Source organism: Spermophilus citellus (genome assembly GCF_964194105.1).
Source record: "Spermophilus citellus genome assembly, chromosome: 1".
Lineage (NCBI taxonomy): Eukaryota > Metazoa > Chordata > Mammalia > Rodentia > Sciuridae > Spermophilus > Spermophilus citellus.
The window spans coordinates 208,299,048-208,314,433 of record NC_138182.1 but is presented as its reverse complement, the minus strand read 5'-3'; the positions used below and the strand labels follow the sequence as shown (position 1 = coordinate 208,314,433).

The 15,386-nt window shown below is 38.1% G+C and overlaps 1 protein-coding gene across 1 annotated transcript in view; it reads right to left on the bottom strand.

Moving 5' to 3' along the window:
* Positions 1-7,859: 7,859 nt before the first annotated feature.
* The window catches only part of ELL2 (elongation factor for RNA polymerase II 2), a 70,440-nt gene continuing 62,913 nt past the window's right edge, over positions 7,860-15,386 (bottom strand). Inside the window, exons 9-12 of the mRNA XM_081292948.1 lie at positions 15,233-15,299; positions 11,725-11,896; positions 9,567-9,611; positions 7,860-9,470 (exon numbers count right to left, since the gene is read on the bottom strand). Of these exons, the coding sequence (XP_081149074.1) occupies positions 9,354-9,470; positions 9,567-9,611; positions 11,725-11,896; positions 15,233-15,299 (401 nt within the window). The 3' untranslated portion in view covers positions 7,860-9,353. The remainder of the gene's footprint in view (positions 9,471-9,566; positions 9,612-11,724; positions 11,897-15,232; positions 15,300-15,386) is intronic.

Here is a 15,386-nt window from a genome sequence, read left to right as displayed (position 1 = left end):
AGATGGTTTTTGCCCTCTACCTCTGGCCACCTCCACAACAGAAAATCAAATTTTGAGCCACACCTGCCGGCCTTGCAGAGTGGTTGGTAAAGAGGAGCCCTAGTTTTGCTCCTCTTAGTGTCTATCTCCTTTCACTGGCATAGGGATTAGAGGTTGAAAAATCAGCAGTTTGGGGTTGGGGTTGTGGCGCAGTGGTGGAGCACTTGCATGTGTGAGGCACTGGATTCAATTCTCAGCACCTCATATATATAAACGAATAAAAATAAAAGTCCATCAACAACTAATATAAATATATGTTAGTGGATATATATATATATGTATGTGTATGTGTATATATATCTATATATGTATGTATGTATGTGTATATACACATACACATACATACATACATATATATATTTAAAAAAATCATCAGTTTGGAAAGCAGAGCGTTTCTGCAGAGAGTTAGTGGTGTGCTTCCCTGTTACCACAGGGCTGATGGGAGCAGCTTCATGAAAACCACTTAGAAAGAGTGACTTTTGACTCCTCAAGCTTGGGAACTCAGAGGTCTGGTGTGTGGTATATGTCTGAAAACGTTCACAGCAGAGATAGAGCCAGTGTAGGCCAAAAATTCTCATTTGTTTCTGGCTGGAGTGGGCAGGTGGGTGAGCCCAGACATAACATTTCCAGTTGGCACATTCTCCTGGCTAGTTACAAAAAGCCCCTGAGCCTTCTGTATAAAGAGGCTGGGGGTGTGCTATCAGAGGCCAATGTTGAGGGGGTCTTTCAAGGGCCAGCCAAATTAGAGGCCCTGCCAACACCTAGAGAGGCCAGAGAAGGGTTCAGGGTGCCAAGGATGGGCTCTGACATTGTCCAGAGTAAACCAAGGCAGATTCCAAAGGTAGCATCCAAGACCTTTCCTCCCTCTCACCTCTCACCCTCTGTTCCTTCAATGCTGGGGGAAGCCAAGTGGTGGGAGGAGGCAGGAAGATGGCAAGAAGAACTTGGCATCTTTCCTAAACCAGGTCTAAGCTGGAAAGGGTGAACAGCTCCAATTTTAAATGCATTTCAGAGTTTTGGCTAGAGTTGCATGTTACTGAATTGACAGCCATGCTAAAAGAGACAATGAGGTCTACCTAAGAGTAGCTGTTTTAAAGAAATTATGGGATCTGCCAGAAATTTCACCTCTAAAAGCAAATAGCCCCAAAGCAGGTTTGTAGCGACACGCATGAGGACAGTGTTGCTTTATGATTGCCCTACACATTCCCTCTGGTTTAATCCTCATATAGCCATGGTATATTTTATCGGAGATGATAGAAAGAAGATACAGGGGCCTAAACAGACTTCCCTGCATCACAGGTTGGTAAATCCCAGGACTAACACTGAGACACAGTGTGTAAGACTCTCTGTTCCATCATTCTTTCCCCTCAACACTATAAAGCACTTTCAATCTTACTTCCCAAACTTTTCATGTCTTGTTTTTGGGTCCTTGCCTCTGAACTGGCCTGTTCACTAACTATAAGTCAATTTATCTTTAACTAAAGACAAGGGGGGAAAATGGCAAGATGTGCATAACAACAGAGTGTAGAAGCAGGATTTAGGCAAGAAAAGTGAGTGAGGAGGAGCAGGTGGGGTGGTGATAATTGGCTACAACAGCAATACAGACTTGTCGACAGGGGCAGAAAGGGAGGCAGGAAGTATGAGGGTGGATAGAAAGGTGGTTTTGCCATAGTCCCCAGTGTCCCCTTACACCTGTTCTCAGCTGCAGAGTTCTGTAGCTCAGGTGGCCATGAGACCCCTGGAGACCCTCTTGGCACTCCTTAGACAAGGCTTATTTAAATGAACTGTATCTTTGGGAGAAGGAGGAAATGCTTACAGGTGTAAGAGGGAGTTGTTTTTACAGCAATCTTTCCACCAAAGCTTCTTTCTTTTAATTAACAATTCTTTCTAGTAACTAGGTGGCTAGATGTGTTTAGGCTTACAGTCAAGAAGGATCTTTTAAAAATTAACCTTTATATAGACAACTGGAAAAGACAATAAGGAAAATATTCAAAATCAAGCTCAAGTTTGAAACAGAGGCATTAGCACTCTGTGTAGGTTACAGGTAGCCACGATGCTAAGAGATTCTAATGTGATATTTGAAAAGATTCACAGAAAAACTTATTTCACAGAGCAATTAGGGGCAGAGCCTTTAAAAATTCTGAGATGTGTCTCTACCATAGGAGGTCTATCACTGTTATGCCAAATCTTAATTAACCCAGTTCAGTTCTGGCTGGCTGCTTTGCCAAGTATATTGCTACAAAACTTTCCAATCCAAACAAAAGATGGGAAAAAATAATTTAAAAATATGCAGTGCATATAGCATGTTTACTCGGTGTCAGTACCTCTCTGCATATTCATTATCACAACAACTTCTGAGGTAGCTACCATCCCATTTGCAGATGGGAAAATGAGGGCGGAGAGCTTTATGAACTCCATCGGTATGTGGCTTGTGAGTGGCAGAGCCAGGACTCTAAGCCAGGCTGTCTGCTCAGCTCTTCTTGGAGCCATAGGGCCCACTGCCCAGGCTGTGGCGCAGCTTGTCTGGCACTAAAGCACAACCTGTCTGTGTCATTTTCCAGCAGAAACTCCTGGGATGTCTTCAGTCCTACTTGGAAGAGTATGTAAGCTTCTGGGGTCTCATCCTGCTCTGCCATGTGCTGTCATTTAGACATTGTCATTTCATCACCTACAAAATGAAGGCAGTTGCTTCGGATGTTGTAGATGGGCTCTGGTAGCCTTACCGTTACAGGAATCCCAACATCCTTTGATTTTCTTTAGGATGTCTGTTTGGACGGTTGCATGTGTACTAGGCATGCAGTAAATGCCAATAAAGACACATGTTAAACTTAAGGTAATATAAGCTAAGATACTTTAATGAAAATGGAAAACTACACCCACTTTAGACTGCAATCCACCACATCCTTGAAAAGTGAGAGAAAGCTATTGAAAAACACATATTAGGAAATGAAAACAGAACCTATCTGTAAATTATGACAAATAACAAACGTAACTTTTAGAAATATTCATTTCATACTCCAAATCATTAGACTGTTTAGATACTCAGATTAAGAGGTAACTAGAGGATTGAATGCCATTATGGCAAAGAGATGTCTCCTTTGAAATGTCTGGTTAGTTAATCATGGCAAAAGGATTCCCCAAGTAGTCAGTCTGCCACCGGCATCAACCTGCCATTGTTAACCAATCCCTAAATAACAACTTTGAGAAGATATAGTGGCAATGTGCAGAAATCTGAATGATACAGTAGATTCTTGGAGTAATCAAAAATCTCTGGCTGCATGAATTTTAAATATGACCTACATGAACAGTCTGCATTATTCATTCTTTCAAGCACCTTTTATAGGCCAGGCACTAAGCCAGGGGCTGGGGATACCCTGGTGAGCAAGACAGTCTCTACTCTCATGGAACTTAATAATGCAATTAGTATCCAGTTATAACTATAATATGTGCCAGAGGAGGAGCATAAAATGAAAGAGCATATTCCAGGGTGACCTGAGTTAGTATGGACAGTTAGGGAAAGTTGCAGTGGTGATCTTTAGGATGAGGAGGACTTGGCTAAGTGAGGAAGACAGGAGGGCAGAGCCGTGGTGTGGAGCTTACATAGCGTGTAAGGCCTTGGGATGGAAGCAAGTGTGCTGAGAACCTGAAGCAGGGACAGTGTGACTGGGGTGCAGAGAGTGGGAGTATCAGGAAATGGGAGTGGGACAGTAGATCAGGCTGCTCATGTAACCCCCCAACAGAATTCGAAAGCCCAGTCAGAATTCATGAAGCAGGAAGGGCAGCCAGCCTTTCCTCTGGAAGCCCCAGTTTCTGGCTAATTATGTGGGCTCACTCTTCTTAATTTTTTTTTTATTTTTAATTTTTTTTTTTGTGGTGCTAGGGAATGAACTCAGGGCCTCATAAATGCTGGGCAAGCACTCCACCACTGTGTGGATTTATCTTTAGGGAGCACTCTCCTGCATTTTATAGACCTAGATATGGAATTCTTATTGTCCATTTGCAAATGCCCACATTGTACCAACTATCTAATTACAGTAAGAAAAACCAGCCTGGCTGGTCAGTTGAATCAGGCAGGCAGGAGTTGGAAATGACACATCTCCACCTTCACACACAGTAGAATCATCTGATCCCTGATGAGAATTAAGCAATCATAAAAATATCAGAACCACCTGCTGCCACTGCTGGCCTCCTAGCCCAATCTTAGAAAAGTAAAAACAGAAAAGCAGCTACATGTATGTCTAGTATTCAATAAAACAAATCCCCAAGGCTCCACCTTGAAATCTAAAACCTCTCTGCTTTCTCCCTTTCTCAATCAGATAAATTCATTCTCACCTGGAAAACAATGCTTCAAACACTCCTATTGCATGGGGCAAATAATGAATCCCATAATTTAGAATACGATTTTTTTTTTACAGAACTCTTAAGTGCTTTACATAATAAAATCTTTTCCACAGATTTCTTAGTAAGGAGGCATATTTTCACTTTAGAGCTGAGAACAAGTTGGGCTCAAAGGCAAATACAATGTCAGGTGACCCATGGGAGGAGGGGCTGATGGGGCTGCTGACACAATGACAACTTTTAGAACCTCATTCGTCCTTGAGGCTCCTTGTAAACCTAATCAGAGTCACTGCTGGCATCCATCCTCCCAGGTTTTTAATTCCAGTGTTTAACTGAGACTTGCTTTGTTTTCTCCTACCTTATCCACTCATAAAACTTTTACAAACTGGAGGTTAAGGATTTAGCTAGAATGTCCTTAAGTCTATTTTAAACTGGATGCACCTAGAAGTTGGTATAGTCTCTTCATATGGAGAGAAAATGATATTACAAGACTGTATGTACCCTTCCCTACCTCTACCTGCACTGCTCTACTTTTAAATACCTCACTGCTAACTGAACACATTCAAATGTAAAGGGAACCTAGGGGAAATAACCAGTTCTCAAAAAACATTTGCACCACCCTTCCAGTTTGTCTATCATTTCAGACACATCAACTCAACAATAATAATCCATTTGACACAGCAACCCAACCCCCTTTTGCTACTTCTTCAGAATCAAGGGGTTATCTAGCCTGTGTGACTGGAATTGTCACTCTGCAAAGATTAGCCTTGCTCTATATAAAGACAGAAGAGAAATGTGGAGAAGTGCTGCAGAACACTGACTCTGGGGTCAGGCTTCCCAGCTGCTGCCATTTACTAGGTGTGTGATGGGCAAGTTGGTTTCTCCTTTAAACCGTAGTTTACTCACCTGTAAAATGGAGATAACAGATGGTGACGAGGAATGAAATAACACATGCAAAACTGCAACAACTCAGAAGCCCCGCCCCCCCCACCCATGGTAAACAGCGTTGTTATTCCCTTGTGATGGTGCTTCTGAAGGCATGTACCTCCTTTATAAAACAGGCAGAGTCCTGGAGCAAAGACCCTGTTCTCATTTCCTAGAGTCACTGACAAGTATGCTCTATCCCAGGACCATAATTTACATGAGGGCATCAGATATATTGTCATATGCTTCATTCTTTTTTTCTTTTTTAAAGATAAAGTGAAGAGCCTTGAAATGAGACAAAAGAAAAATAAGTACCAGAATTGCAAAGTTAACATTTTTATTGAACTGAAATCCGAGTAGAACAACAGGGGCCACTACAGCTGCTGAGCTCAGTAACAACTGAAAAGCCCCTGTGACATTTTACCTTTGAGAGGCCTAATATGGTTTGGGTGGAACAACTAACTGAGCAACAGCGTGTGTGTGTGTGTGTGTGTGTGTGTGTGTATGTATGTGTGTGTGTGTGTGTGTGTGTGTTTTAACACTTCGAAATAGTTCGACATGAACCTCAGAGGCTGGATCAATTTTCAGGTTACAGAGATGACATCTTTTGTGGCCTTCATTCAGTACTGTCAGTTAATATCCTTTTCCAAAACATTTCTCTGAAAGTGCTGGTTGTGATTTTTTCCCCATCCAGTACACGTAAGAAAAAGATTTCATAACACTTGGACAAGTAATAAACTGTAAGAACTTCAAAAGTAGTAGAGGCATGTACCAAGCACACTGACTCTGCTGATGAATTGACTACAGAGTCTCAGCTATGTTCCAGAAGCAAAGAATACACCTAGAAAGTGTGAGGTACCCAAGGAGAGTGTTGGAACCATTGGACCATTTTTGTCTAATCTTCATTTCAACATTCTGCAACCACCATCCAACTGTGCATCTGTTTAACAAAATAAGGTGAAATACTTTAAGAAAACACCCCAAAGGCTATAAGATCAATCAGAGAGGAAACAAAAGTAATACTCAACTTTTATCAATCCATGGAGCAATGATAAAACTGACCACACCAATAATTCCTGTGAGAGCAACTACTGAACATCTCTTAACTATTTAAAAGAGTTGAAAGTTAGTCCCTCTAAAGTATCTCAAGGGGAATAAATAACAAACAAGACAAGAGATGAAATTCCCACATTAAAACAATAACAATAAACACATGTAGTTAATGTTCTTTCAGTTTGTTTTCATTTATCTGCTCATTCAACACGAAGTTGCTTTATCAGTGTGTTGGTAAAATCTTCAAATGATTTTAGATGAAATGTAACCAAAAACAAAACCAACTCCTCCCCCTGCCCAACACATTCTCTAATTTTGACAATGTTATTTTATACTTAAGTATTCCTCAAAATTCTCCCACTAGAATAACTGTTATGAGTGGCCACTCATTTGCACGAATCTAAAAATCTTGCAGTAGGGGATGAAAAGTGATTATAAATATTTTAATGGGCTCAAGCTCATCTTCAAAAGGGATGCAATCTGGAGTAATAGATTCAGAGATTTATAGCTTTAAACTTTGCAACACTTAGACATCACATTTTGCAACTATCTGTCCAGTGTATACACCAAAAATCTGAATTAAGGCTTTTACTGCTATGTGGTCAAGTCTATGTGCAATGCTGGATTTCCACAAAGCATTTCCAGCTTCCATTGTTACCCAACTTGTAAACCAGAAGATGTGCTGCTGGAGGTGGGGAGGAGTTCCAACTGGTAATTTTATTTGTAAACAGGTTCTTAAGTAAGAGTTGGCAGTGAAACAACTGAGGTGCTGCCTAAGATCATGCAGAGGGAAAAAGGGATTTGTACCTGCAGATAGGAATGGACTTAAAAAAAAAAGTCAATAGTTGGCCTTCAGTTTAAGATTTCAAGATCTAAAAGCTTGAAAGTTTAAAGCTACATCCAAGTCAATGATTCTCATACTTTAGCTTACAAAAGCCATAGACAGGAAACATGTGAAATGCAGATACCTGGGCCTTATCCAGTGATTCTATTGCTGGTAATGAAAGTGATCCAAGAATCTTGCTTTTGAGAAACATTACTCACAGCAAATAGCAGCACACAATCCTTGAATAAAAGGCCAAGATGCCTAAGAAATAACACTAGCGAGGTAGTTACCTATCGCCAACCCATCAGGAGATGCTATCATAAAAATATGAGGATCAAATGTATTCCCAGATACACTGCTTTTCTTTTTTTCAACTGAAAGTTAGAAATAATATTTAATAATGATTGTACCAAATCTGAGGTAAAAGGAAAAGCACAAGGGATCTCAGGGCTAAAAGAAACAGAATTCCTTAGGAAGTCCATGTTGCATAGAAATCAAATTTTTGCCTCAATGTTTTACAGTTGCAAAAGAGTCTTTTCATTCTTTGTATAGTCTGTGTACTTTAAGTATGTTATCTAATTGTTCTAGTCAATGTTTCGGAAAGAACTTCAAAGAGAAAAGTAAATCTACATATTCTCTCATGTCTCCTAGATACCAACATGTTCTGGTTTACAGTGATACACGACAAAGTCATTTGTTTTCTTGGATGCTGAAGACAAACATCTTTATTAAAGATACTACCAAAAATTTTGGCAAACATTTCAAAACAGATTTGTAAACATAATGCTTCCCTTTTCAACTGGCAGCACTTTGAAAAGACAATACAATAAGACAACACAACTTGAATCAACATTAGTTCAAAATCCTTATATTTTTGACCACATAACTTATGTTCCCACATGATAAAACAAGTGATAGTTTAAATCAACATTAACAGATAAACACCATGAAATGAAAGTTTGTGCTGTTTGATGAATCACAGTATGTTATGGTTAAATATAGCCGCTCTTTTTTTATATTCCTGGCATCCAGGATGAAAAAATCTTTAAATATACATCTCATGTAGGTAATAGCTTCTTTGCATATCTCTCTTCAAAAAATACTTTATAGCAGTATATAAATAGTTTACCTACACATTTAATTTTATCATTTTGCCCCAAAACTATAGATCTGTTTAATTTTTATAACATATCAATTTTTGCCCAACATTAATAAAGCTGACAAACTGTTGAAATGGAAATGCTTTTGTCTTCCACAATAGAAGTAGCAATTTGACAGGAAAAAACAAAAACAAAAACAAAAAACAAACCCTACAGTAACACTCGTCAGTTGTTTAACCTGAGCGTTTGGCCTACTGAGAGTAGCAGCTTTTTTCCTTCATGCACGCTCACATCCACATCACCTCTGCACACATACAGGTTGGGCACATGCTTCCAGACGCTGGTAGGCCACAGTATGCTTCCCATTGCTCTAATCACTGGGAAGCAGTGTAGCTAATGATTAACCACACTAGGTACACAACTAGCAAACACCTTAAGGCAACCATTGTAATGGGGGGTTAACTTGCAGGGCGGATTTAATATTTCAGATCAAGTTAGCCTGTATACCTGTGTATAAAATTATACACAAAACCATACAACTTTATTTTTAACCCTCCAAAACAATGTTTATTTTTTTTTTTGTATTTTGTGCAAATTTCTAAATATTCTACCATTTAAGGCAAAGAGTTTGCATTAAGAAAGGTCAGAAAATAGGCTTATGTTTATCCAAAAGCATTTCACCTTGCACATTACTGTTGTTTTGTTTTTTTAAACACACACAACTTTTAAGTGTGGACATTGGAGCCCCAATATCTACAAAAAATAATTTCTAATGACAAACACAAGTTTTCAAGGAAAAAAACTGATTTTAAGTATAGACATTGGATCCCCAAAATCTAAAAAATTATTTCTATTAACAAACACAAGTTTTGAAAGGAGGGAAAAAGGACCAGAAAAAGCAGCTTTAAAATGCAGGGAAGCAAAGTAAAATGGGGAAAAAAAGTAACTCAAGTTTACTAATACTGAAACTTTCAACAGGCAAAGTTTCATCTTTTTAGAATCTAGAGCAACTCATTTGGAATTTTAAATAAATAAGCTTAAGTTTATTCACATCTTCTGGTCCAAGCAGAGTCCTAGTGCCATGACTCTGCTTGCTGTTGGTCAAATTCACCTATTAGTCTTTTGATGTGAGCCAGCTTGTTATGAAGATACTCGCATCTGTATTTTTCTTCATGATAATTGGGACTAGACTGCAGGTGGGGAAAAAAAGACAGTGAGGAATTAGGTTACAAAATTTATAACATTTCTCAACCACAGGTCAACAAACCAACAGTGATGATATCTACCTGCTTGATCTTCTGATATTCTTGTAAGACTTCTTCATGAACATTCTACAAAATTAAAAATCAGAATTAGAAAAGAGGAATTTTTTTTTGCAACATAATAGCTAATATGTATTCAGGGAGGATGTAGGAAATAGCAATGAAAGAATATAACTTGGTACATCTTTATGGACAGCAGTTTGGCAACAGCTATCAAAACAGTCAATGCAAAACTGACTCAGCAATTCTACTTATACTACAGATTTATTTGTCCCTGAGTAAAATGGTGCATATGCAAGGTTATTCACTGCAGTACTGTCTGTAAAGCAAAAGATGGCAAACAATATCAAAATGTTCATCAATCTATACAAAAGATAATAAGAGGACACTAGAACATATGGAAATACTCTATGTAGTGATACAAAAATATTTTTAGATAAATTATATTGTTTAGTTCAAAATAATATGGACAATTTGAATGCATTTACTTAAAAGGAGAAACAGAATGACTAATATATTCTAAGAATTTCATTGTTTTTAAGACTTGAATTTCTTTTCATTTTAATGAAACCAGGATAAACAATAACGTATCATGCTCTAAATTACTTGGACATAATAAAATAATGCAACCTATAACTGAAGAAATTGTAGATTCAATTAAATATATTAGATATGCAAATTTACTTGGGTATATACATACATATATGCATTTCATACACACATATAATACACACTTCTGAAAGAATATACTGGAAGCCATTAGTGGTCACATCCACTGGGGCAGGGAGAAGATCAGGTAGCTGGGCAAAAATAGCTAGCTAGTCCTCATGTACCAGATATCAGACTTGGATCTGAGCAGTTGACAAGTGCTTACTTACATTTAGTACTCACAACAACCCTATCCTTATTCCATTTTGTGGTAGGGATTTGAGTCAAAGAGGCATTAAGTAACCTGCCCAAGGTCACACAAGTATCAAACACAGAGCTAACGACTAACTTGGAATTACATTTTAGTTTAAGTAAAATAATGTACATTGGAAAATAACTATATAGGGAAAAAATAAACCTCAAACTTATTATATCACTAACGTTTCCTACCCACAAACACTGATTCCTCTCCCAAAGTCTTATTGAAGAGGTTCCTCTTACCAGCTTATTGAAGAGATTAATGTTCACTATTATAAGACATAAGCAATCTCTAGAACACAAATGCTCTTGGGCTCTTTTGCCTGTTGTGGGGAAACAATCATTTTCTCACACAGGTTGCAGTCAGAATAGTGGCAATGGGCTGGGAGAGAGGCACCACATCCTCTATGGCTGTAAGTGGGAAAAAGTGATCTGGCCTACACAAGGATGGAAGTATTAATTTCTATCAATGTTTTTGCTAAGAATTAAAAAAAAATCAGGAGACAGGTCAGGAGTCTATTGCTTTTTGTTAGCTATAGTTATATTACCATGTAAGGTAGCAAAGCAAAAACATACTAATATTGGTTAACAAGCATCAGGCTCTGGAATGATTGGAAATAGCACACTTGTCTTCATTTAAACCCCAATCTCTGTAGTTTTCACCTCCTTTATATTCTGTGTTTGTATTGTCCCTAATTTATGTCAGACTGGGGTTTTTATTTTGTTGACTGATTGTGGCACTGGGATTGAACTCAGGGGTGGCTTTACAACTGAGCTACTCCCCAGTCCTTTTCTTTCTGAGACAGGGTTCCCTAAGTAGCCCAGGCTGGCTTGAATTTATAATCCTCTTGCCTCAGGTTCCTGCATCACTGAGATTACAGGTATGTACCACCATGCTTGGCTCAGACTAGGTTTTTAAAAAATAATAATTAAAAAATTTATTTGAAATAGCATAGTTTTGGAGCAAAGCACCAAATTGAGTGGGCAATGTAATCAAATATTGAAATGTATCCCAAGATCCATTTTTCCCCTACTTAGTTGTATTTGGTTTGTTTTTAAGAAGTACACTATATATTATATTGTAGTGGCACAAAGATTTTCTGCTGTGTTTATTTGATTTCAGAAGTGCTTAAAATATTTAGTTTCCTAAAGCAGCAGATGCTGGTCAGTAAGAGGACTTGTTCCAAAGGTCAGTGGGATGGCTGGGGTTGGATACAATAGGAAAAGAAAGGAGTAAAATGTAAAAGTCTGTCCATCTAGGAACAAATCCATTTACCTGGTACTCTTTTGAGCCTGGAGAAAGGCGTTTCCGTTGCGCATCCAGTTTGATAAATCTTCTAGCTACCGTCTCCATCCTGGCATGCAAAGCCCTGTACTCATCATACTCAGCATTGAAGTCATCTTTGTAATTCTGGCGTTGCTCATAGGAGACAATAGCAATGTATTTTCTAATGAGAAGAGAAGAAAAATATAAAGAGCGTAGCTATAGAACCAATATGACTACACAAGTCTGAGATTTTTTAAAAAAAATTGTATGTATATTTTAGTTGCAGATGGACACAATATCTTTCATTAATTAATTAATTAATTTAACATGGTGCTGAGGATAGAACCCAGTGCCTCATGCATGCGAGGCAAGTGCTGTACCACTGAGCTACAACCCCAACCCCTCAAGTCTGAGATTTAAACCAAATATTTAGAAACTATATCCATGTATGCATTATTTGTATTTAATGCTGCTCTGCCATTATTCTGTTGCCAGGTCACTTTTTCAAAGAAGCTTCCAAGTGAAAAGATCACACAGGAGGGTTTAAAAGCTTCAATGAAGGAGAGCAAATGTGAAAAAGATATAGTGGCAACAGAATTAAAGTGCAACTACATTAAGAAAAAAAAAGTATTTACACAGATTTGGCTTCCTGAACTCTTCTTTACCCTAAACAATTCACTACCACACCAGTGGTAGAGGCCAGCCCATTTATTATAAGTTGCACAGAGACAGAAAGACTTGATGGATTAACAGACACCAGAAAAATGTCTTGCAGTTAGAATGCTGGGGTCAAAGCTGTCCCTGGATCCACTGCTTTATGAGGGAGGCTGTCTCTTAGACTTTCAGACCTGTAGCAAGAAGAACTCCTTAACAAAGGGTCTTCAGCTAGCTCTCTTTACCTCTTTCCTCATATTTCTGATTAGGCAAATATAAAAAATATAAAAAGGGAATTATTTATAATTTTTAAAATTAAAGACATTTTAATATTAAAATTATTATTTGTGGATCTGGGAACTGGGATCATATCTGACCTGGTTCTTTGTACTCTGTGCTCCTCTCACAAAATGCAAAATTCCCTTGACTATTAGACAAAAAAAAAAAAAAAAAAAAAAATTGAGGTTTTCAGGCAGATGGAGGAGCTTTGGGATGTACCCTGGGATACACATTTATTTTTCACTGTGTAACATCTTGGAGTTGAGTCCTCTCCATTTGGTTTTATATAATCTTAGCCGTTTTATTTAAATTGCTCTATCATAGATGCCTAGCTGGAAATGTGAGAAAAGTGATGCAGTGAGCAAACTTAGTGTCCTCATTAATATTTTTATTCATGCTGAGTTAGACAGTGTGGAGGTTTAATTTTCTAAGTGTAATTGAGACAGGAGTCGTATGCTGATTTAGAGCTGCCCTGCTGTTGCCTTAGCTGTAAAAGGAGCCCAGGCAGCCAAGCTGGGAAACAGTTCTCCTAGACATGGGCTGCCTTGACTGCACACCAGAGGGAGCCCCTAGGGAAAGAGGTTTCTGGGTATAAGCAAAATGGCTGAACCAATCTCAAAACTCACATTTAATTTGTTGTATAATATATTTATCCCATGTTCTCAAAATCATACCCTCAGTATTTCATTTAACAAGTTCTTTAGGGAAAAATACCAAACTGGCCCCAAATGGTGTTGTTTATTTGCTTATACTGGCATTTGAACAAAAACCATTTCACTATTTTTAACAAAATTGTTACAGTTTTACAGTTGATTCTTAAAGCAGTGATGGAATAAAAATTTAAACAACCTGGATAACTCATAAGCACAAGTAACAAAAGTATTCTTATTGTGTAAAAATAGTAATACTGTGGAACAACCATTTAAAAATGTTATTTTATAAAAATTAGTAACATTGTAGTTAAGTATGAATTATTCAAAGGCTAATCATTTAAGTTTTATACTAAGTTATTTTGATTTTCTTAAGAGGCAACTTAAGTTCTGTGTTTTAGGTAATTTTCTCATTATTTTTAGATAATTTGCCATATTTATATGAAAACTTTTTTTGTTGTTGTTAAAATAAGTTGCTTTTATCTAAATAAATCAAGCATAAACCAGAGCACTGGAAATGTGATTAACACAGAGATGCACTGAGGTAGGAGCAGCAACCATCCTTAGACCAGTAACCTAAAAAAGCTTTTTATATATAGAATTAACTAATTAGGTTGGCAAAACACAGCAACAGCTTTGAATCCACGGGGAAAGTTTAGAATATTTTTGAGTCTCCCCACATGATTTCATCATACATAACGAGTATTTTTCACTATGATAAAAGAGGGATTCAAAATCCATCACAAATAATTCAAGCAGCATCCTGGAGGGGACAACTTTCAGAAGACTTTTAAGGAGCAGCTGGAGAGAGGAACCCCCCAGCAATGGAGCCAGGAGCTGTCTGGGAAGCCTGGCTGTAGACCACTAACCCTTCCTGGGTCACTCAGAGGTGGTTACTTTTAAGGGTTCCCCCACAGAACTTTGAAACCACACACTGCCTCAGATGACAGAGTACTCAGCACAGTTTCTCAGGCTCCTGTTAGTTAAGAGATGATAACCAGCATTATGGTTTCATGTGGTCTTACTCCTCAATAAGTATAGCTTTCAGACTACTGTTAAGCAGAAACAACACACTTCAAATCTAAAATGTTCTCTCCTCTGGAAATGAGCAAGGCTAACCTGCATAGCTTAACTTTATTCACCATTAGCTGCCACTAATAGGGGGAAAAATGTTCATACAGCCTAGATGCTATTTTCTCCATTCAAGTTATTTTGCACATTTGTTCATTTTCAAAGCTATCTGCAGTCAGATCTCTTTGCTCTTTCACTCTCATTTTTCCAGGCTCTTGCAGCTTAATTATTTTCTCCTTACAGAAGCCTTTTTATTCTGTAAAAAAGCTAGAATTATGTGTCCACGTTACAATTTCTGTGATAACCAGTTACAAAAATGTCCCTGGCTTACTGTTTTGCAACTTGTTGTCATAACAAGAAAAACATTATAACTGATACTAAAGTGCAATGACCAAATTTTACTATTCTCTTAATTTGAGGGCAGAAAATTGTTTAAACAAAACCCAACTTATCTGTACTTTGTATTATTAAGTGCAGAGGTTCAAGCACTTTGTCAATAATATACCATCCCTTTGGGGGGCCTGAGTGAATGGCTGTGCATTGACAGACTGTCAGCTTGAAGAGTCAGATCCCTGAAATCTTCCATAATCAAAAGCTTGGCCTGGCCCTGGAACAAAGGACAGGCTTCTCTATACTTAAGGCCAATGAACACAGCTCAGAGCAGGGGGAGGCACAACCTGCTCATGCAGACAAGGGTGGATTTGGGACAAGCAGGCTTAATGGCAGCCTTTCAATTGCAGGGATGGCTCCAGGATTCTATTTCTAGAATTTCTTACTTTTTTGATTTGCAAATTATGGGAAAAAGAATTTGCAAACTTTCTAAAATTAAACAGCTCTCTCCATTGGCAGACAGATGAACTTACATCAAATAATCTGGGAGTTCAATTGTTGAAGAAGGCTCCATGGAGGCAGTGCAACCCGCTTTAACTCCTATGAAAGAAAAAGGAAAAAAATCAGAGCGTTCATCAACCAGCATGGTTATCAAATGCCTGTAATTCTAAAATAGATTAGAAACAT